Source organism: Callospermophilus lateralis, chromosome 2 (genome assembly GCF_048772815.1).
Source record: "Callospermophilus lateralis isolate mCalLat2 chromosome 2, mCalLat2.hap1, whole genome shotgun sequence".
NCBI lineage: Eukaryota > Metazoa > Chordata > Mammalia > Rodentia > Sciuridae > Callospermophilus > Callospermophilus lateralis.
Genome location: NC_135306.1, coordinates 4,700,488 through 4,724,554, shown reverse-complemented (window position 1 = coordinate 4,724,554; position 24,067 = coordinate 4,700,488). Strand labels below are relative to the sequence as shown.

General features: G+C 50.4%; 1 protein-coding gene across 1 annotated transcript in view; it reads right to left on the bottom strand.

Annotated features, from left to right (window-relative positions):
* Positions 1–24,067, bottom strand: part of Med27 (mediator complex subunit 27) — a 184,946-nt gene that overhangs the window by 6,192 nt on the left and 154,687 nt on the right. Inside the window, exons 5-6 of the mRNA XM_076843072.2 lie at positions 21,618–21,725; positions 13,254–13,295 (exon numbers count right to left, since the gene is read on the bottom strand). Coding sequence (XP_076699187.1) covers positions 13,254–13,295; positions 21,618–21,725 — 150 coding nt within the window. The remainder of the gene's footprint in view (positions 1–13,253; positions 13,296–21,617; positions 21,726–24,067) is intronic.

Below are 24,067 nucleotides of genomic sequence, written 5' to 3'. Positions count from 1 at the left end.
CAAGAACAGCAAGAGCACACACAGTATCTGGGGTCCTGCCAGCAAGCGGGGATCATGAAGGAGGCTGCGAATGGCTGAGGCCTGGCATTTCCAACTGCGACACCCAGGCTGCTGGCTAAGGCCTGGCTTCGAGGGGCCAGGCTGGAGCACGTCCTGGGTCCTACTGGAAAATGGCTTCAAAGGAAGAGGCATTGGATTCTGGGACACAAAGAAGCTCAAAAGCAAGACAGTTTCTTTCTCAAGAATGGAAGTGAACAGGATCACTCCAACCTCACAGTGGGTGCTGTGGAGCGCTAGTGACAAGATCTTGCATCCAAGTGGCCGGGTTTTCCTTATTTCTGGAAGGTGCATTTAGGATCACAGGATAGTCTATCAACTGACAAGAGCTACTCAGAATGAGAGTTTATAGGTACCAAGCTCTATCTGCCCCTAAAGTAACTCTTACAAGAATAGAGGGGGTGTAATTTCCCCCCCCCTGGATATCGGGGATGAACCCAGAGGTGCTCGACCACTGAGCTACACTTTAGTTCTTTTTATTATTTAAAATTTTTTTTTTCCAAAATGAGGTCTGATTAAATTGCCAAGGTTGCCTCAAACTTGCGATCCTCCTGCCTCAGCCTCTTGAGTAGCTGGGATCACGGGTGTGGCTCTGTAAGTCTTAGAGATCACGGAGGTTGGAAGATGTCCAGAGGTACCCAGTTGGCAAGGGGCAGTTGGCGTTTGCACACAGATCCTGCAAGACCTGAGCCCCACCCCTCCCATCTCCCACTGTAGGCTGGTGCCTGGCAGCATCTCACCGTGTCCCAGTGAGGTCTCTGGAAAGCCTGAGTTACATGCAAGGTGCAGGCTGATGTGCACAGGTGGCAGCTGCGCAGCAGGCTGCCCAAGAGCAGAACGAGCTGAGTGACCAGGGACATCCCCTCTAGGTATAGCCGGAGCTGCGCACTGAGGCTGTTTTGGCATCTGACTCCTGGGAGGGCATCCAACTGGTCTTTCTCTTACTGTTTGGCATTCTGGTCAAATCCAGCCTCCTTTTCAAAAGGCCTAGTTTACAGTATTATCTTTTCTTGCCAAATGGTGGCAGTTTTTTTTTTTTCTAACACTGATGCATTTAGTTTCCCCAATTTCCCATCACCAATTTCAGGCATATTTTGATGAGGAAAACAAGGCCAGCTGATGTGCTTTCTCCTCCCTTCTTCTTCCCTGGTGGCTCCCCTGCAGTGTCTGGATTTCCGAGGCTGAGCTCCCCAGCACCAGGCAAGGGCACCGGAGAGGCTTACCTATAACCATCTTTCTCTTCCTCAAAGCACTCTAACTTCAATATATTTTTGTTTTACACTTTTTGACAACAAAGTTGTTTTTGGCTCAACATTGAAGATATGGAAAAGACAAGCCTGAGGCAAAAAAAAAAAAAAAATTGCTATTAACTAATTTAGTGGCAGCCTAGGTTCGGGTCCCATTGTGCTGTAAAGCTAATGAGATTCTGCGGGGAGATAAAAGCCACCTTGCTTTGCGAGCAGCCAGGGAAGGGCACTAATGCTACCAGGAGGGGGAGGGAGGATTCAGCTGCTAGTTGAGTGCTGGCTTGAAACAAAGCTTGTAAAAAGATCAAAGTGGACAGGGAGCCCTAGGAGAGGGAGGGAGGAGAAGCCACCAGAACAATGAGCTGACAGGACAAGGTGGTGGGAAGGAGGGAAGAGCGGTACCTCATAGCGAGATGGAATGGCCATGCCCTGCAGCCTGGTTTCCCGAATCAGAGCTGAACTGTGGTGAGTTACTTGGGAAGGCACCATCTGCAGGGCCTGGCCACCAACCTGCATGGCTTTGTTGACTTTACTTTCTGTTTTCTCCTCCTGCTCAGCCAGGCCTTGCCTCGCCCCCGCCTCCAGGCACCAGAAAGGTCAGGCGCACTCCAAAGGAGGACAGCTGAACTTGGAGAAGGACCTCTTTCAAGAGTCCTTGAACCAGCTGCCAGTCAACGTGCTGGGGAAGGACTGACAGTCAAAACAGTCTCACCAAGTTCCTCTGCCATATTGTGTGCAAGGAGCGCTGACAGCCTCCCTCCCAGAGTTTGGGGATGGAGGGCTTGAGAGCTATTTTAGCTAAACCAAAAACGGCACTGCCTGCAACACTGGTGACAGGCAGGTCGGTGCCAGTGGGGCCTGTGCAAGGCTGGTGTATGCTGCACAGCCTGGTGGGAGCCCAGCCTCAGGACCCCACCACAGGTTATGAAGGAGCCGGGTGACCTGGGGTGAGGATTAATTGTCAAGGGAGGGCCAGTGACTGACAAAGAGCAAGCAGCCACCAGATGTGAGCCATCACAGTTTCATCTCACTTAATCCCCACAAAATCTGACAACAGAGGGACTTGTAACTGCCTTTTATAAGTGAGGGACAAAAGTTGCCAGGAGGTCAAGTGACTTGCCTGGGCCAAGGAGCTGTGAAGCTGCAGAGCAGGGATGGCCCAGGCGCATGAGCTTGAGTGCCAGACGTGAAGCCCCAGGCCTGGTGGCTCCCACTGCAGGTCTTTGGGGTTTCACATCCAAGTCTTCTCCCCCGAGGGGAGGGAAACCCATCACTCTTAGGGGGGAGCCATGTTTTTGCCACTTGGATGAGGTTCCCTCCACTTCTCTGCTAGAAGCTTCTTCCCATCTTGCCCACTCTCAGGTGCAGAGCCCCCGAGGTCTGATGCAGACGCCAGTGGGCCCTCAAGATGACTCTGGATTGGACAAGGCTCTGCCTGAGTTATCAAGAGGGAAGCTGGGCCAATAGGAGGTGGCAGCACCAGTCTAGTCTGTACCCTGATTCATCAAGGGAAATAAAAAGTGCAGCATAAAAGTCGGTGAGGGGGATGGGGAGACTGGACCTCAGTGATGACCTTGGGACAAGAGCCGCTCTTGGCTCCCCAACCCTCCACTCTGCTGCAGGGGCCACATTCGTTTTGCTTACATTCCCTTATGGCCAATCCCAGCCCCGAGTCAGTAAGGGAAGAACAAAGGGTGTGCTGATGACACAGGTGACACAGGGAGGAGAAGGACAGGGAGGGGACTCTCAACAGACCTCAAGCCCCAGCTCTCCCTATGTGAAAAGAAGGATCCACTGAGCCCCTTGAAGGGGAGAGTTCCAAGGACCACGAGGCCCGCTGCCAGCCAGGGCAGGAGGTGACACACTCTGCAGCGAGACTCTGGCTCTGTTTCAGGGGTGGCCTTGTAATTTCTTTCCCACCTTTTTCCTCAGAATTTTCCAACTATTTTCAACATGGGGTGTTTGATTTAATTGAAAATGTACGATTCCTGCCTGGGCTTCTTAAACAGGGGTCCCTCTATTTCTCTAACCAGGGACCGTCTTCAGGGGCTCCTGAGCCCTGTAAGGTTGTGAGTCCCCCAAAGTCTAGTAGGAGGACCAGGTGTGTTAACAAGTTTCACGAGGTGAGGCTGAGCAGGAACCACAGGCAGATGGACCACTGTGGGTACCTGCCTGCTTCCCATCACCAGGGGCGGGCCTGGGGGCAGGCAGTGCCACACCTGCGCTGACCTGAGCTGGACTAGCGGCTTCAGCAGTTCCTTGGTGCTCTTCCTAATGCAATGGACTGATGGCACCAGGCTGCATTATCTGCAGCACACAGCCCCTGGAGCCCAAGGCCTCCCCTGCTCAGCTAGGAGAGTGGGGCCTCCCACTATTAAAAGTATTTCCCCGCACGATTAATACATGGGGAAAGTTAAATACCCAAATGCTCAGATGGTGCTTATTTAAAAGGGAAGCCTGGTGGAGACCCAGATTCTGGCTTCCCTCCAACCAATGCTGGCTTCTACACAATGTGAAGATAAAATTCTCTTAGACCCTGAGTTAAAGTGGATAAGGCCACATGGTGGGACAGAGGGGACTGCATGGACAGTGGGCTTCAATCCTGGATTAGTCATTGATTGCCTGGGAGATCTTGACTTCATCATATTCCTGCTGGCCCTCAGAAAGCATGAGGCTGGGATCAGGGCCACATGGTCCTATAGGTCCCTCTAGTCCTTTAGTGGACACCACTGCAGGCCACTGCTGCCTCAGTCACACCCCATGGATGGCAGTCACCCTCCAGGTCCAAGAGCAGACCTGAGACAAGCTCTACCCTCAGTCCTGCCAGGGATGAAGGTGAAGCTCTCTGTTCTTTAAAAAGCACAGCAGAGGCCGGGCTCAGTGGCACACATCTGTAATCCCAGAGGTTCGGGAGGCTGAGACAGGAGGATCATGAGTTCAAAGCCAGCCTCAGCAATAGTGAGGTGCTAAACAACTCAGTGAGAGCTTGTCTCTAAATAAAATACAAAATAGGGCTGGGGATGTGGCTCAGAGGTTGAGTGCCTGAGTTCAATCCCAGGTAACACCCGCCCCCCCCGACCAACAAATAAAAGCCCAGCAGATTCTGGGTGGAAGCAGAGGCACCAGGTCCCTGTCTCACCTGCTGTGCTGCCATCTTCACAAGGTCCTCAGTCTTGGGGTGGGTAGAAGAGCTTGGAGAGCGCTGTGCTCTGAGTTGGAAGCCGCCTGTAAGCTCCAGCTAACAGGCATCAGGATGAGCGTGTGCTACCTGGATGCCCTCACTCTGTCCCCCAACCCAAAGAGGTCAACTTTACTTTCATTGGGTAAAGATACTTTAACATAACAGAGGACATTAGCCCAGGAGCCAGAGCTGGCCTGGAGTTTTCCAAAGACAGATGTAGCCTTAAGGAAAAGGGCCCAGGGAATCTCTGGCTTCTGGAGGCAAAGATGGCAGCGCAGCGTGTTAAGCATGTAGAGAGACTGCAGCCCCGGCCAGCAACACTGCTCAAGGATGTGCGCTGGCTTCTGGAAGAATACTTCAGACAGTCCCAGAAGCACTCGTGCCACAGAAAAGAGGTACAGTTATTGCAAAATGAGAATGTGATGACCTCAGCCCTGAAAGTGGTGCTGGAAGTGATGAGGAGAGCTACAGAAGGAAGCTCCCGAGGTGGGGACGAAAGCAGGGGACTCAGCTTTTATTATGCAGCCCTAGTCTCTCCTCTGAACCTGGATTTGTGTGCCACAGGCTCAGCAGGCCTGGGGGCCTGAAGGGGAAGCGTAGCAGCCCGGGGACTGGGGATTGCTCGGGGAGATCAATATTCCTCTCTCTGCCTGATGAAGGAGCCATCTGCATGGGATTTGCAAGCCTTCTACCTATCACTGGGCAAAGCCGAGCTGCTCTAGGGCGGAACCAGCATACTGTCCGGTCAGAAAGGAGAGGTGGAAACAGCCCCAGCTGCTCCATGTTCCCCAGAACCTTGCTCACACCTGAGAACAAGCTGTGTCTGAGAAGGGAGCCCACATGTATAAAGTGCTTAAAACAGAGTCTGGCACAAACCAGGGCCTCCACAAACGAGCCTTCATTTGGTCTGGGAATGCTAGTCCTGCCTTCCTCTGTACTCCAGTCAAGATGATGCTGCTGCCTGGAAGGGAGGCCCAGACTCCCCAGGTCCCTGAGGGTAGACTGGTGGCAGACTGCCTCCAGTCATGGCATGTAAGGCCCCAAGGACCTGGATCCCAGCCTTGTCTCCCATCTCTCCCACCTGACATCCTGGCTGTGGCAGCTCCCTCGGCGCGGTCTGTCCCTGCAGCTGAGCTCAGGCCGTCCCTCTGTCTGGAACGCTCTTATCCAGTTAAGCCCTTACTTTCTCAGAACTCGGCCCAGGGTGCTTCCCTAGCCTGTTCCATCCCCTGAGCTGGGGAAACCCTGGCCTGTACTTCTAGCACAACCCTCAGGATACCCTGGCCAGTTCCTGGTCAGTCCCGAGACCAGACTTCCCCACCCTAACACTGCCCACCTGCCACGTTTCTGTCTTCTCAGGCTCAGCTCAGAGTTCTGGAGAGCACCTTTGGGGAGTGGCTCTGTACTGGGTCCCAATTACCCAGGAGAACTCTGATGAGGAGAAAAGGTATTTATTTTTTATTTTTAGCCAGTAAGGGTCCAGAAAGGGGAGCAAGGGCATGGGAGGAGAAGAGGGCATGGGAGGAGAAGAGGGCACAGAGTACTGCGGGGGAGGAGGGCCTGCGGTGGAGCTCTCCAGGGTCCTGACCGCCTTCCACTTCTGCTCAAGGCCTCGCGCAGGGCTGAGGGGGGATACACATGAAGGGTCCTTGACATTTCTCAGGATTAAGGAATTAAGACTTTTCATTTAGATGAAAAGAAAAAAGTTCGCTGCTTTCCAGATGGTAAAATGCCAGAATGTCGCTGGCTGCCAGGAAAGTCCTGGCCCAGAGACACCTGCATTGTTCCCCGCACACTCGGCACAGGGCATTAATTCTCCAGGAATGCCTTGCAGTGAGAGAAACAGCCAAAGACTTCTGGGCTCCTGAGAATATCCAGACAGCACCACCTACTTCCCACCAGATCTCAGGCAATGGCAGGAGGAAGAACAAAGACTGCACGTGCCTCCCCTGCCCTGTTTCGCCAGCAGAACAAGCCTTCAGGGCAGGATACATCCATCTCAGGTGTCTCTGGGGATCACTGGAGGGGCCCAAGCCCTCTCAGCACATTAGGCACTGACCCAGGTGTGTGTGGCTGAAATTCCAGGATCTTACTCCCTCTTTAGCTGCCTCTGTGTCCAGGGGAAGAGAAACTAGGAGCGGAGCAAAGGAAAGATGGCTTTGGTGGGATCAAGTGGCTTTGTTAGGGCAGGTCAGTGTTTGGTCTGGTTTACGTAAACACCCGACTTAAAATGGGCCATGTGCATAGATGGCTGCAGATTCTGAGTTCCAGTACTCCTGCTCCTGTGGCACTGCCAACAGCAGCGGCCACCATGTTACTGAGCACCTGCTATGGGCAACCGAGTACCAAGCACTTCGCCAGCATTATCACAGTAAATCCTCACAACATGTACCCCAAAAAGTGGGTATGATAATTTCTCCCTTTTTATGGAGGAAGGACCTGAAGCTGGGAAAGGCTGAATGGTTCATGACAGAACTGGATGCAAATCTAGAGTCCATGCTCTGAGCCGTGGTGTCCACTGTGAAGAGATGGGCAGAGGTGGCAGCAAAGACACAAGGAGAAGCAGTACAGAGGTAAGAAGCCTGTGGGCAAAATCCCAGCCAAAGGGGACGGAGGGGATGGGGAACTTCTGCAGGAGAGGAGGGCCACTGGCTACAGGCAGTTCTGAGAAGCTGAGCAGGACAGGGACTATGCTGTTAGGTCACCTTGTAAGCCCTAGAGAAAGAGCCAACTCAGCCTCACACCAAGGGTAAGCAGTGGAGCCAGGACCTGGTCACCTGTAGATGGCTCCTGGCCACTGTGCTATAAGATCTCTCTCAGGGACAATCTCCATATGGAGCACACAGGGAAGTCAGGCTTGGTAGGATCAGCTCAGCTGGGCAGCCTGTGCTCAGGGTTCCAGACTACTCGGCTGAGGGATGGAGGCTGGCCGGAGTAGGGGTCTTTTCAGACGAAGCTGTCAGTTTAGCTGGTGTCCTGTGCATCCTGTGTAGTCCCGTGGGAGGAAGCCACCGAGCTGACAGGTGACTACCCTGTGATCCCTCTGATGGCAAGAAGCACAGGCCATGTCGAGGGCAACTCAGGGTCCCTGAGAACATCAGCAGGCCAGGCCGGGATTGCCTGGTTCCCTTTCTACTACCACGCAGAAGAGACTGTGGGTACCTCAGCCACGGTCACACTCAGGAGTGGCCGAGGGAGCCTTGGAGGGAAAGTTCTGGGGGATCCCAAGAGGGAAACAAATGATCAAGTGTGACCTGGGTTTAGATGCTATTTGTCCAGACCCTTCAGAGAGAAGGTGGTGGCACAGGCTTTCTAGCAGGTAGGTGCCTGAGGGCCCCTCCTTGCTGCCCTCGGCTCCCAGGTCCCCGGACTGAGGCATCTACTTATCTGGCCTGGTCAGTGCAGGCCAGCTGTCATCAGCTGCAGAAAGGGTGGCCCTCGGGGATGACCCTGGGACCACCCGACCTCTCCTTCCCTGAAACTGGTCAACATCCAACTACTGGTGCACGCCTTCCTCCTGCATGTCACTCGTCAGAGTCCACAGACAGGAATCCACTGCCTACATTAAGCTGCCCCCTTGCCCTCCCATCTGTGAAATTTGTCCCCTAGCTCTGTCTGTTTGAGACACACTCATGAGGCAGCAACAGAATGCACAGACGCAAAATGAAAATGACCCCACGTTCCATCTTTAAAACATCAGCTCTCTCCACTGGAAGACACTGATCACAGCACTCAAGAGACACAGGCACGGGAAGTCAGAGCACACAACCTGGCAAGGGCAGATACCCTCTGCCGACTTCTGGGTGTTCGCCGTCAGTGGGCACTCTAGGTGTGGGAGTCTCCTACACAGGGCCCTGGGAAGATGCAGACCAATATGGCCTGAGGTCTGGGACTTTCAGCTCTGGACTCTCTCAGGTCTTTCACGAGCAACTGGGTGGTGTGAGGTGCTAGAGCAGATGTGCTCAGGTAACATGGGTTACCCGGCCCAGCTGGTGAGGGCTCCTTTCTCCAGGAAGGCTCCTGTGCTTCAGGACTTCAATTAGCCTAGGTTGCAGGGGCAGATCCTCAACACACCCAAAATAATACTAGGGATTCCACTAACATTTCAGAGAACTGGGTCTTAGAGAGCTCACTCAGTTCCTTCTATTGAAAAGCACCCAGTGATCGCTCAGTAAACATCCTGGATAAAGCCTGTCCCCAGACAGGGCCTGGTCTTTCACAGGGCCCGCATGAACTGGGGATCATCATGCTAAGTGAAGTAAGCCAATCTCCAAAACCAAAGGCCAAATGTTCTCTCTGAAATACGAATGCTAACATACAGTGGGGGCGGGTGTGAAGAATAGAAGTCCAGTGGATTAAATGAAGGGGAATGGAGGGAAGGTGGGGAGATGGGAATGGGAAAGACAGTAAAATGAACCAGACATAACTTTCCTGCATTCACACATGCACACAGGACGAGTGTAGCTCCATGCCCTGTGCAACCACAGAACAGGAAGTTATGCTCCTGTATGAGTGTATGTCAAAACAGACGCCACTGTTGTGTGTAAATGAAAAGAACAAAGAAAAAAATGGACGCGTGAACAAACACAGGGGTGAAGGAGTGGCAGCACCCTGCTGGACAGTCCACCTGTCCACAGCCAGTCCTGACAGAGCAGGCCCAAGCAGGCTACTCTCCCCTCTGTTGTGGGCAGAATGACTGTGGCACAATTGCTGGAGCTCTGTGGCCATAGCTGCTCTGCCCTTTACCTGAGCGGCTCTGACCCTCTCCCAGCCCTCCGCCTGCCGCCAAGATTAACGCAGTGAGAAGCTGCAGGCTGGCTCTGCTCCTGAGTTGCTGGAGGGAAGTGCACACTGTTAAGAAATGAGGGGGTTAAAGATCAAAACAGAGCCTGCCCCTGCAGAGTTTAAATGTCAGAAAAATACTAACACGCTTGAAACCTTTCCCGGCCTTTGTGATTCTGCCCTTTCAGAGGGTCCCCTTATTTCCAAGTCCCATTCTCTGAATCTACTCTGCTGGAGACTTGCTGGCTATGAAAAGCTGCTTCGCCCCAGGATGAAGCGCAAGAAGTCTCTGGGGGAGCGCAGCGAATGGCAGGCACCTGTCAGCAGCAGCAGCCCCACAGCAAGCTGTCTCCGGCCTGCGGCCACTTCCTCACTCAGGTACGGGATCTAACGAGCATGACAGAAAGGGCTTGCTGACAGTCAACGTCTGCAGACAAAAGGAGGCCAAAGTCTGCTTCCCATGGTGGAATTTGCTATAGAACCTCAGGTCTGTGGCTTTAACTAGGGATCAGGCATGGGCCCCAGGAGAATCTGACAGGGGTGTGCTTCTATTGTCTAGCCTCTGATGCCATTTTTCAGAAGTGAAAAGTTTTGGCTCTGCAAGGTAGTCCCCTCCACCGCCCCTCCTGGATCACAGGGAGGAGACGACCTCTGAGGGCTTCCTGCCTTCCTAGCAGGCTCTAGTGGCCATGCTGCTACTGTCCAGCAGGAACATTTCCCCTCCAGTAAATACAGCCATGTGATGACTGCCCGAGAGGCGCAGCCTTGGGGCTCTACCCCAGGCCAGCTGTGTGGGGAGGGTGGCGGGGAAAGAGTCCCCTCTTTCAAAAAAAGAAAGTTCCCCTCTCTTTCTCTTTCCCCCTCTTTTTTCAGCTGTGCATCTACCATTGTCAGGACATTTAGGCACCTTCTTCTGCCTGAGACACCCCCTCACTGAAGACCCAGAGCCTCCTGCGCACGTCACACCACCTCCTGATGCATGGATCCAGGTAACAAGGTCCACTCTGGCCAGTCTACATGGCTGGGCGCAAGCAGGCCAGTTAGGGGCGAAAGGGAACCTTTACCTCCATGCTCTTGAACAAGGTCTTTCAGGAAAATGCTATAAGCAGCATCAATCAGTACACCCCAGATTTAAGTGGGTGGACAGGAAGAAAATAGAATTCTGAGAAATAGCTGGTCCTAAAAATCAAAGTTTAGAACACTGCTGCCTGATCCTTCTATTTTGGCATTTTGAGTTTGAGATGCTAACCATCACCCACAGGCTGCTCAGGCCTCAGAGTCTGCTGCAGACGAAACAGCCCCAGCTCTGTTTAGTGCCAGGCCTGGCTGGGGCACAGGAAGTGCCACCATCTGACTGGGCTGACCTCACCTTGGCTGAAGTGAACACAGTGAAACCAGCATAGTGCACCCCAGCTCCCAGGAAGGGACCCTGACTGCCTGTTCTGCATGATCACTCCAGTTGGAACCAGTTGGAAGCTTCCAGTTCCAGTGGGAACCAGTTGGAAGCTTTTTTGAGAAAGGATTTAATCTAATTCTGTGCTGTATTATTTTCTAATACATTGCTTCATCTGGCAGCGATCAGGCAATGCTCTGATAGGAAGAGATGAGGATTCTTCCATCTACTAATTCCCTTTTATCTTTTTGGTACCAGGGATTGAACCCCGGGGTGCTTAACCACTGAGCCACATCCCCAGCCTTTTTTATTTATTTGTTTTGAGACAGGGTCTTTCTAAGTTGCTTAGGAACTTGCTAAGTCACTAAGGCTGGCCTTGAACTTGCAATCCCATCAGCCTCTCAGGTTGCTGAGATCACAGATGTGCATTGCCATGCCCAGCTCCACCTACTAATTCTTACCTGCCGGAAGGAAAAAAAAAGACTTCAGTGTTATCCGCCTTTAGTTCTAACCAGATGGCACTGTCACCTGCCCCGAGTTGTGATTCTTTAATCTAATACAGGTCATATTGGAGGTCAAGTCCATTTAGTTAAACACAGGGGAAGGCAGAGATGACAGAGGAATCTCGGGAGACTGTGCCCTCCCCAGCAGATACTCAGTCCCCAACCATACTGCTTAAAACATAGCATCAACTACAGGGAAGGAACTGTGGGTGCTCTTAACCCTCTCTAACTAGACTGATATTAATCCTAAACACTGCTTCTGTGTGTGTTTGTAGTTTTTTAAAAATGCAAAGAACCCCCGGCAGGTCATTTTCAGGAGAGGCAGGATAAAGATGGATAAAGATGCAGCATTGTCTCTTTAAATCTATGCATCACCAAATCTACGTTGCACACACTTCCCAATTTCCTAATAAACTTCCTGCCTGTATTCAAAAACACTTAATTTTACCAGAAATTGTGTGGGAGGGATAGATATGCAAAGGCCAGAACTGCAAAGGCCCCACTGCCATAGAGGGCTTTGGAATGGAAATGGGACCAATGTTAAAGTCCAGGGTCTGGGCTGCAGGGCTCCTGCCTGGTGAAGGACAGGGCTTTTGTGGAGCTGGCAGAAGGTAACTCATTGCCACCTCACAGAGGACACAAAGGTAAGAACCAGGTTAAAGGAAAAAGCAGCGGTTGTAAATGTCCCTCACCGTTCCAGCAAAACAAGATGCCAACGATGAGCTGCATTCTCTCTCTAGAATGCTTTCAGCCAAGAGCCAGGGGCAAAGCCTGGTGAGCCAGCACAGAAAGCTAGCGCTTAAGGCCGAGATGTTCTGTACGATGTCCAAGTGACCGCTCTAGGTGTGGCGACTCAGATAAGGATGCCAAGATCACAAATGCTATCCTGGCACTAAAGCCTAGGCATGAGTTCCCTGCAGGGCAAGGCAGTGGCTTTCTCAGTGACTCTCTCTTGACTTGGGAGCACTGTATTTGTAAGGAGGTGTAAATGACACCAACGGGGGCCCAGCCCCCTCCTCAGCTCGCTGTTGCTAACACCTTCCACTGTGAAGGGACCAGCATTGGACACTCGCTGGTAACCCACTCCAGCCCTCGCACCTGCTGTTTACAGATCTAATCAAGAACGTCTCGAGGCACTTAGTTGGAGTAAGTTCTTGAATTCTGGCTGCTCACACGTATAGGCTCCCTAAAGGTGTGCTTTTCAGCCCCAGGCTGCTTCTCCACTCCTGGCTCAGGTCTTCTGCCCCTTATCATGGCAAATGAGTCAGGGGTCAAGGTGAGCTGCCATGAAGGAAGCACCACAGGGAGCCCTCCCTGCTCCCTGCATCCTGCGTGTGGAGGTTTTTGGGAAGATGAAATGTCGAGCTGGGGACTGGGGTTTCTCTCGTCCCTCTTTGTTGTTGATAACATTCACTTACACCTTCCACGAGGAAGCCCAATACCTGACTAAGCTACCAGCAGAGTGTGAAATGGGGGTGAAGCTTCCCCCAGCCCACCCCCAGGCACCAGGAACACTATGAGAAATGAGTTGCAAAATGGAGTTGACCTTGGAAGCAACTCAAAAGCCCCTGATTTTTAAAGTATGTATGTGTATGTATATATATGTATGTATGTATATGTGTATGTGTATGTGTGTGTGTGTATATATAAGTTATAGGTGGACACAATACCTTTATTTTATTTTTATGTGGTCCTGAGGATCAAACTCAGGGCCTCATGCATGCCAGGTGAGCACTCTACCACTGAGCCCCAGCCCCGGCCCCAAAAGCCCCTGATTTTACATATAATAAAACCTACCCACAGCAGGTGTGCAGTTCTGAGTTCTGACACATGCACACCTGTGTCATCTCGACCATGGCTGTAAAAGAGCACTTCCACTGCCCCAGCACCTTCCCTCGTACCCCTCTAGGGATTTCCATCCTAAGGTCTTGTTTCCTTGGCATGCCATGTAGATGGAAGTGCGCGGTGAGCAGTTTTTGACTGGCTCTTTAAACTTCTTCCACAGCCTCTGGTTGGAGACCAATGCTTACTCCCCATGCCCTCATGTTTTGCTAACACATCCTGAAGGAGAAGCAGAAAGTAAGACTTACCTTCTGGAATACTTGATAGTTGGATTTCGACCATATATCCAGCTGGGGAAAGAAAAAAATCATTAGCAATAATTTCAGAATTCTAGACTTTAAGAAATGATACCGTAACTACCCTTACTAAACTTGAAAAAGTGAAACATTCAGATTACAGAATAGGATATGGGATTGAAGATCTTAAATGTTCTGCTTAAATTTCCTCTCTATCAATCTGTAGGTGATTTCAGAAAAACAAATGAAGGGATGAATACAGGGAAGGCAAATGGAGGAACACAGGCAATCAAGCATTTGCTCAAACCCTGACTCCCACTGAGGTTCTTGCATCTCAATGTGCCTCAGGATCTTCGCACCTGTTGAGCTCGTTGCTGGACTCTTTTCCACAAGCTCTCCCATGGCTTCTCCTATAAGTCCTGCAGCTCTATGTCACCTTATCAGAGAGGCATTTATCAGTTACCTATCAAAATATCATTTCCAGTATCTGCCATCTTGATTCTCTACACCCTTTCAAAAATTTAAATGTATAGCACTTGAAACTGCCCGAGGTGCTATAATTTCTTTGTGTATTTACTATCTGATTTGCTTAGAGAAATATAAGCTCAGCGATGGCAGGAGGCCTTTCTTCCTCCCCATATCCGAAGCACACTGTGGGCGTCAGTAGGTCTTTGCTGGGTGGAGGAAAACTAGCAGGATCCAGCTACCGAGCACCTGACCCACGGCAGGCCCCCACCAGGCCCTCCACATGGGTTCATTTAATCCCCAGAATGAGCGGATGTGGCTGATTCCATTAGCAGCCTCACTCTCCAGGTGAGGAGTCAGGGTCCAGAGCTGTCCAACAGCCAAGGTTACCTGGACAGGCTTCCTACAGAGAGCCTAAGCTGGTGGTGTTTAAACCTGGTTGGGGTCAGAAGCCCCTAGGTAGGATTTAAAAATAGGTGCAGATTCCTTGCTCCCTCCCCTGGAGTGCTCTCCTTTTGTTATCTGTCTTTTCAGCGGTGTTCCAGGTAAACTTTGATGCCGATGGGCTGGGAACTCGCTGTGGTTTACCCTAACCAAACAGTTTGCATAATGAAGCAGACCTGTGCCTTCACCCTATTTCAAGAGCAGTAAGTATTGCAAACCCCAAATCACCGCAGTACAGAGCTGGAGACAGCCCAAGGATCACGATTAAAGGAGAAGTCCTCAGTGAGTCCCAGAAGTGCTGGAAAGTTGGCTTTAATATCCGAGGTCAAGAGCTGAGCAAATTGAAATGCCGGAGGATGGGTCTCTTGGAACCTGCCTTTGGGGTTGGCTAGTGGTCACGTAGGAGTCCGAGACGGGGCTGTTTGGGCCTGAATGTCACGCTGTTGATTTGGAGCCACCAGGAGAATGAGAAGCAAGTCACAGGGGAGACTCCTCTAAGAGGACAGGAAGTGGAATGGCTGCATTTGACCTGGCTTCTATTTTGAGGAAATACACCAGCACTTGGCTTTCTAAAAAAAGTCCTTGAAAATTAAAAGTTGGGCTGTGACCAGGCACTCATCCAATTCTCCAGAGTTTTCCTGCTCACATTTGGTCTCCTGTCACCCTCACTGTGGTGAACACTCTGCAGGAGAGAAGGCTAAGACGGTTCCCAGCTCTGCAGGCCCCTGCTGGGGTGGAGGAGGTCAGCTGGCCAACCCCAGCGCCCTTGCAGAAGAGCCTGATGGCACGTTCCTGCCCTCCACTTGGAAACACACTGCAATCCCTCCTCGAGCAGGTCCCAGGGCTGCACCATGTCCCTCCTGGTCTCGACAAGAGCCCCCGGTCCACTCCCTCCCTCCACTCCTGCTAAATCGCTTCCTAGAAAGGCCATGTGGCCAGTCTGCAGTCATAGCCAGCCTTGCCCTCAACCAACGGATGAGGAAGAGTCTAAAAAACTCCAGGTGCTAGTTTTAATTTGACAGGTTAACAATTTGTAGGGGAAAAGTGACAAAGATAACTCTGAAGGAAATCTCAAAAGAAATATGTAAAATTAATCCCCCACATTATCAATTCTTTTAAAGTATACCACTGGGCAGCTGGTCACAGAGGGGATACAAAGCCAGGTTCCTGCTACTTTCTCAGTATAGCAGTTTGGCCTAAGGTTTAACAAATGCGGCACTTAAAGATTCTTCAGAACTGCAGGGTGAATACGAATGGCTTTTTGCATCTTTTAGTTCTACCCAAATCACTGCCAAGATGACAGGGAGATGCCAAAGATTCTAAATCTACATTTTAGGAAGAGCAGCATCAATGTCTGCACTTGGGACTAACTAGTTCTCCTTATAGCTCGAGCCCACAGCTGCTGCTTCTGAAGCCCTCTGCCATTCACCCTTCCTGCCTCGTCATGCCCCGCGGAAGCAGAAGAAAAACGCAGAGCCAGAAGAGGAATCTGCACAAACTAAAAAGTATCAGTGTTTGCTTAAACAGAAAATTGTCTTAAAACACCTTCAGTATCTTCAAAATGTTTTAATGAAAACATCATCTATGAAGAAATATGCAAAGGTTTAATTAGGAGCCGGGCTCTGCAGCTCATTGTGGATTCTCAGAACACTCCTAGCTTATTCAAAGCGAGGGTGCTGCTCTTTTTCAAAGGAGGTTTAAATATATTATTCAGGACCCTAGGGACAGCTCTACCATCTGGGAGCCAGGGGCCTTGGACAATGTGGTCCCTTCACCTGGTGCACACAGCTGAGAGGGGTGGATAACAATGGGCTCCCTCTTTTGCAGGACCACACGGCAGGTGGTCTGTACTTGATTTTCTGCTAGATTTATGCCAAAGAAAGCCATTTAAATGAGTGTGCTGGAGTCAATGCCACCTCTCCTCAGGGCCAGGAAGATCTCAGAAATTCATCCAGGGAGCTACACCATAGCTGCGTGAATATTTATTAGCTCCAGCTTACCCACTGCAAGGGCGGGTATGGCTACCCGTTTTTTTGCTGGCTGCAATATTCAGAAAAGGAGCATTGTGAGGCTGCACGCCTCCAGCCTGATGAACTAAAAATGACTCTGAACCACGATGTCAGGGTAAGAAGGTGAGCTCCATGGGTTTGCTGGCAAGCATTTGAAAGACCTTGTGGTGACCGCTGGCCAAGTCTGCAGTCCTGTGAGCAGCATCCTGGCCTCTGGGGTTGGGAAGACGGGCCTTAGGGTGGGAATAGGGTCTATTTTCACCTCCCCCAAGGATGACCAAAAACTTCAGCACAGACACATCTGCTCTCAGGACAAATGCCGAGGTGTCCTAAGGCCTCTCTATACAGGGGCAACTAGTGAAAACAGTGACCAAAAAGAACAATCAGCATGACCTGCCATCACTGGCAGGTCACTTTAACTTCCATGATAACCACTGTCTCCTCTGTCACAACCGGCGAGCCCAGGCATGGCTGGCTGAGGAGTCTTATGGCCTGTACTTTACCTGTCCTCCCAGCACGAGGTTGATAAGATCATTTGCAACTCACAGCCGAGGAGACTGAGGCCCCAAGAGGTTAAGCAAGTTGTCCAATGCCACATAGCTGCTGTGCGGAGGAGTCTGGAAGCAGGCAAGTCCAGAGGCCCCTTTCCCTGGGGGCGGAGGCTGCCCTTAAGCTTGACTTCAGATGGGCCACCAACTCGGGAGGCCCCATGCTGATACCTGCACAGGTCTTCTGGGGGCACTCTCCTGCAGAGTTCAACACTGCAAATCTGCTTCGAGGCCTGCTGCCATGGTAATCATCGCCACTAAAATTCATTTAGCAGTATCTGAAATTCTGGCAGCTTCTCAGAAAGTTATCAATTCTTTATTTCATTTTGAAAAGCAATGCATACAATGAATTTTAGATGATCTAAAATGGACATTTCAAAACAACTTATGAGCCACAGGGGTTTCAACTTTTAAAGCCTTTATTTAGGAGCTCTGTCTTGCAAGGTCAACAGGTGACCAGACCCGTCAGTTTGGGTGAATGTGACACCTGAGTGACAGGGATAGATTTCTCCATGGCTTCTCAAGTTTTCAGAACTGTGCAAACTTCATGTGCTCATCCCCTTAAGCCTGCCCGCCCTCCCTGGAGAAGGAACAGGAAGTCTGGGGAGGAACGCGGTGTTGCAGGTCTATTATTCTTCAGCTTTTCACTTTCAATCAGGACACGAATTTGTTACTAAAAAAACTGCTGAAAGCACAATTTCAGGGCCCCCTCTGCATGGGAATTAAACCGGATTCCCCTCTCCTGGCTTTCACCCTTCTCCCTAGAAGTAACAAGAGGCCATTTTTCTGAAGGTCGTCTGAACAATTTCAAAGGCTATAACAAATCAAAATGTTCCCTGCATCTAATATCAAACGGGGCTGATGCCAACACTTATTAGAGAAATCAGATTCCAGCTTCCCCAACCCCCTCCACCCAAACACACACACACACCCAACTTTGAAGTGAAAGAATGCGGGATCAGAAATTACCCTGGAGACAGCTCTGGCTGTCTTTGAAGGTTTCCTTTGATACCACCATTTCTTCTCCTCTCTTAGGCTTGCAGGCTAAAAGCTGCCTTTTTTTATTGATATGGGGTAATTAATGAAGCTATAGCATTAACATAACCTAAATCCCCTAATAAGACAAATCCAACTGAGACACTTAAATTTTTTCAGTGAAGCCTGATGGCTTAGGATCGGGACAATGGCCAGGTGTTGCTCTAGATTCTGCCTTTTGACATGCTGAGTCACGGCCACGGCTCTGACTCCCAGATGGCAGTGAAGAGCGGTGGGTGAGTCAGAGCAGCATTTATGTTTTCTATTAGAGCCATCAGGCTACTGGTGTTCGGTATCAAAACACGCATTACAGGTGAAGAGACAGGGCGTCAGGGTGGTGGCTGTTCTGCAGAGTGCAAGGCAGAGTCTTGCTGGGACAGGTTCTGCAGGCGAAAAGCCCTGCTGGGTCTGCAACCTGGGGGTGGCACGGAGCACTCCCACAGTAAGGGGGATAATGAAACCATTTAGAAAGCGCCAGCTGCGTGGTGGGCAGGCATCGCAGAGGCAGAGGAGAGCCCTCTGAGCTTCATCCAGAGCCCTAAGGCTGTTTCTGGGAGACTACAACAAAACACTGCCACCCCCCAGCCACTTCCGCACCAACTCAGCCAATGCAGGGCTGCACCTTTGCAATAACAAAACTCAAGTGACAATTTGTTCTTGTAGGCCACACCTTAGGCTCCAATGGTGCCTTCCAAATGTTACATTGCATTTGAAATGTGCAAGACACTTCAACACGCAACTGCATACTCCACGCAGGCTGCTTCCCCGTGCCTCCCACATGTGCTCAGGCTGCTGCTGTGTTCCAAGCACTGAGGATTACCCTAGGAACACAGCAGAGTTACAGGACAGGGTCTCTGCCCTTGGGAGCTCCAGCTCAATGCAAGTTTGAGACCTGGCTCTGAGAGGCTGTGGGCACAGGGATCCACCCCCCTACAGCCCATTCCTTCACCTGCGAGACGAGACAGCTGGGGAGCCTACAGCCAGGCAGGCAATGTCTGAATGGTCATGCCACCAGACAAGACATGCTACTGTCACCGGCATTTCTATTAGTTGCAAGAGGGACAGGTAAGCAAGCACACCATTCTAATTAATTCTAGAACTGGCAAACAGGTGGTCAAGACTCTGATGTGACCCCTTTGTGCTGGGAGTGGAGATGCACCTAGCTCTGTCACCTCCGGAGCCCATGCTCATGAGCATAGTTCACCATAAGAGGCCCCTAGGACAATGGGATAGATAAGACGACTGTGTTACGCAAGTGTAAAGGGGAGAGAAGGGCCTCGTCAGGTGGACCACAGGGGCAGCCATCCCAGGGAAAGGCGGGCTGGAGCGGGGCATGTCCTGGAGTCCTGGGCAGCCCGAAGCCGGGGAATGAGATGGGATTGTGTCGAGAGCAGCAGAGGAGGTGGAGAAAGCCAAGTCACTAGTGCTTACCCTGAGGAGGAGATGGGGTTTAGTCTGCAAGTGGAGTTCTCAGAAGTGTGTTCTGAAAAATGCCAGTGTCACAATATGCTCTAAGAATAAAGGGTGGAGGAAGGAGCTCGGTGACCCAGTAAGATAGAAACATCTTGCACACAGTGAGCTCCCTTCCAGACAAGGCACATAGCGCTCACGGCCCTGGGATCTCTGCAGTCTGCAGCTCAGTGGGTGAGCACATGCTGAACACATGAGGCCTGGGGTTCCATCCCCAGCAACCCAAACAAAAAACAGGACCAACTTTCTCTAACCGGTGTTTCTTAAGCTTGTTTGACTGTGGACTGCTCTGAGCCCAGTGCCCACTGCCATCCTACTTTCTTACTTTGGGGAGGGCTGTTCCAAGCAGCAGGGGAGGGTAAAAAGCAAGAGAGTCCACCTGTGAGGATGTGTATTTTAGGGAGGCGGCCCCAAAAGCCAAGGGCAGGACAAACTGGGAGGGAAGGGAGACCAGAGATGGGACTCCAGGCAGGGAGAGCAGGTGTTCAGCTCAGAGATAATGAGCACTGAAGCAGAGCGCATGCATGGACGAGGGAGAGCCGCCAGTACCAGCTGACAGATCAGCCGTGGGGGATGAAGGAAGCAAAGTTCCAGCAGTCAGGAGGTGATGTGGTGACCAACATCAGAAGAGGAGGGAAGTGAGTGTAGGGAGAGATACGATGAGCCTGACCCTCAGATCCCACCAGGCCAGAGTGCCTGCCTGGTACGATCTGAGGGTCAGGGAGAGGAGGTCTGAACAAGTGATCCATGTTTGGACCACAGTGGCCAAGGGGAGGGGGCGGGAGACCCTGGGGAGCCCAAGGTCAAGGAGATGGGCGAGAAGAAGTATCTGCGGTGTGGGAAGAGGGCATCGGAGAAGTTTTAGAGGTGTGCATAAGAGAGGGCTGTCCAATGCTCATGCTTAAGTGCAGAATAAAAGGAACCCTAGCCATGGTCTACCCGGCACTGACCAAGCGGCACAGGCTAAGTGCTGGTTGTATGTTGTTTTGGACACTCTCAGTATAGGGCACTTAAATCAATGAAAGGTTAAGGGTATCAGGCAAAGCAGGTAAAATCCAGTCCTCCTCTGCGCTCGAGTATGCCTCACTGGCATCATGACTTGGTGACTGATGAGAATGGTCCTGATTATAGTTGACCCTTCTTCCCAGTTCACTTGTAAGTCAGACCAGGTGTAACTACAGCGTCATCAACCTTGGAGAGACCCAAGGAACCTCTAAGTGGCCAGGTCCCACTGCAGGGTATGCACCGTCCTGGAGAGGCGTCAGTTGTGGACAATGCATGGACTTCCTTCTGGAGCTGCTGCCAGAGTTTAGAGCCATTCGCAGGCCACACCTGCCTGACTGCTCACTCCCGCCTCCATGTTTCTTCCAAGGACAGTTTGATTTTTCCCAAAGAAAAACGGAAATCTCCCCTCAACGAATGACCTGCTCTGGTGCAGAGACTGACGAGAGCCTGGCGAGTGCTAGAGGACGAGTGACTCTCCACATGGCCAGCATGCACGTCATGGGGATGTGGCTGACTTGCTCAAAACACAGACGTTACACCATGGGCTACAGCTCGTGTAACACGACGTCCTTTGCTAAGCACATTTCCACCTGTTTCTGAAGAACCTTCTATTCTCAATGCACCATGGTCACTGTGGGGTGAGAACTAGTAACAAACTTTTTAGTCTGAGTGAGAGTTGGGGGGGGCGGTGGGGGTGACTCCTGAGAGGGGGCATCGTGAGGACTGGGAGGACCTGGGAGTCTCTGGAGAGGATGCTCATTACGCTTGGGAGGCAGCCCAAATGAAAGCTGTCAGCTCCCATTAAGAACCTGGCTGCTCTATAGAGCCATATGGAGAGTGTGGAGTCACAAGAGACTAGGGGTTCACCCGCATGAGCCTCCCACAGAACCGTCACCCTGGACAGCACGTGTCCTCCTTCCACAGCGGCGTCAGCATCTGTGGCTGTGGGTAGGCAACTTCCTGAAGGCTCCTTGTTGGTTTTGTGGAAAGAGTGTCATCAAGTTGTGTCAAATCAGCTCGCATTTCCTCGTGGTTCTAGGAAAAGCAAAATGCTGAACCCTGGGCTATTGATGTACGGACTAACGTTGGGGGAAAAAATCTATTTCCTCAGAAGACGTGTTTAATGAGGCAGCTGGGGTCTGAGGTGATGAATTAGAAATTCAACTAAGGGCATCAGGCTTAGAGGAAAAGCAGAGTTTGATGAAAAATGCAAGCAGAGAGCGCGGAATGTTGTTGTACATGTTCATCTTCACGCTGACAAACCTCTGTCTGTCGATCATTTTGGCTATGATTGCTAGTTTTTAATGCCATTCATCTGGGACTCTATTTGTTGTGGAATACAGAAAATAAAGAACAAGACAGAACAGCACTACACAACCCCAAGACTGCAGAGCACTCACCTTGCCGTCCTCTGTGTAGACGTTTTCGTTATACCCCTTCACTATTGTTCGGTCAATGAACAGGCTCCTCATGACCACGATCACTCTCAACACCTTCCCCAAGGTCACCTGTCAAAACACAAGCACACACTGAACATGCAGATCACTCCCAGCTGACAGCACTGGAAGAACAACAGTCACCTGGCCAGGCTGCTTTTGAGTGAGGCTGCAGGGGACAACTGGAGGGACATGGAGCCTTTGCCTGAGGCACTCCACAACTCAGGATTTTCCCGTAACCATTGAAGGGTTAACCACTGTGGTAACCACTGTGGCCCAGCTCATCTGACCTCCCTGAATTTATCTGTATTTCTGGCTTATAAGCATTCTGGGTAATTTTTGCGTATGTTTACTATCTGCTGGATAAAGTATCCACCCCCTACCATCTTAAGATAGACTCATCATCTTTTTCCGAAGGCTAGGATCCTATAATTCTGGCATTCTAGGACTCAGCGAGCACATTTATTTTCATACTAGCATGGCCCTATTTATATCCAGGGAACATGGAGAGTGCACGATACGGAGAGTAAGCTCCGGCACAGAGACCCCACGGATGAACCATCTATTTATAGCAGCTGGTAGAAAGTGGAGAAGTAGTACCAAAATACAGTCTAAAGGTAAAAGGAATTGCTTGATTTTATTTCCAGAAAAAGAAACATGATCCTGGAAACACATTTAAGTGCTCTTACTCTCTTAGAACCTGAGCACGTATTATGGATTAAAAAACACCTAAAAAACAGTGCAGCTTCATATGTGCCAGGGAGAGAGGAGCCCGCTGCGCTCGCTCGGGATGGACTCAGCACCAAGAATAGCAACAGCACCGCCCTTTCTCCAGGGGCTTGGGAAATTTCTGATACTTTGCTAAGTCTTTTTCTCAGTTCCCAGATGAGACCCTGGAGGTAGACCTGATCCAGGACACGTTCAAGGCCTGTGGGTCTGGGTTGTTCCCATGGGGCCTGACATCACAGAATTAGCTGAAAGCCGGCCCTGCTGGTCTGCAAAACACAAAAGCCTTAGTTCCACATGGCAATCCCAATCCTTTGACACCAACCTGCTGTCAGTTTCTAGAATTGCCACCTTGGGCCACACTTCCTTATTTCCCTATTTCTTGCAGTTTTCCAACTGGCCAGCCCAGCAGCTGCGGTCCTCTTCCCTTGAGTACTCTTGGGTGCCCATGAACAACTCAATATCTGGCTCCTTCAACAACTTTATTTATTTATTTTTTGTGATGCTGGGGTGGAATCCAGGGTCTCGCTATGCTAAGCAAGCTCTCTGCCACTAAGCTTACACCTCCAACCCCCAGCCCTCCTTCAATAATTTTGAGTGCTGGGTTGACACCTGTTTCCATATGCCTAAACCATCACAGAACAGAAGTAGGGTGAGAATGGGAGGCAACGCATTTGTTTACATTTAAGGGAGCGCTAATAAACACCTTATTTCTGTGCACACCAGGTAACATTCAGTAGGTTCTTTTATGAGTGACTGAGAATCATTACTTATAAGGATGCCAATAAACCACAGTGGTAGGGTCAGCAACTCTTAAGTCAAAAGCAGCCTACTGTAAGGGAAGGAGGGAGGGGAGGAAAATAACAGGCTCTCGGTGTTGCAATGAGGACCAGGGAGGTGGCCTGGCCCTGGGCTGAGTGGAGGTAGGCTTCAAACTTCCTGCAGGAGGGCCACCATTTCCAACTGAATATTTTAACCCTCTTTTGCAAGAAGCATGGATAACTAAAAACTGTTTCTCCAAAACACCAAATCTAGCTGACTTTAATTAACTGTCAAATTGTCATAATTTCTTAAGTTTCTCAAGGTGGATTTCAGAAACACCCTAAAGGCATCAGAAATTTTATATTATAATTTTTTAAAGTTAATTTTGGTATTTTAAAGCCAGCTAAAGCTTAAAAAGAGGAAAAAAAATTTATTATGCAAAACTCTAAAATTAGAGAAAAAAGAAGATAAATTGTTCTTCCCATTCAAAGATAATCCCATTCACATTTTGGGGACCTTCTTTTAGTATTTTTATTTTTTAGTTGTCAATGGACCTTTATTTTATTTATTTATATGCAGTGCTGAAAATCAAACCCAGTGTCTCATACACGCTAGGTAAGTGCTCTGCCACTGAGCCACCACCCAGCCCCCCTTTAGTGTTTTTTTTTTGGTTGGGCTGGGGATTGAACCCAGGGCCTTGTGCATGCTAGGCAATCACTCTACCAACTGAGCTCTATCCCCCACTTTAGCACTTTTATTACCAAAGATTTCTGAATTTCTAGGTGGTTATAATTAAAACTATGTGCACATAATTTCAAATCAGAATTTTACTTAAAATTATGACAGGCATTGCTCTCAATGGCTAGGCACTGTGAGGTGATGTGGGCAGTTCTAGAGGGTGACAGACTGATCTTTTAATCCTTCTC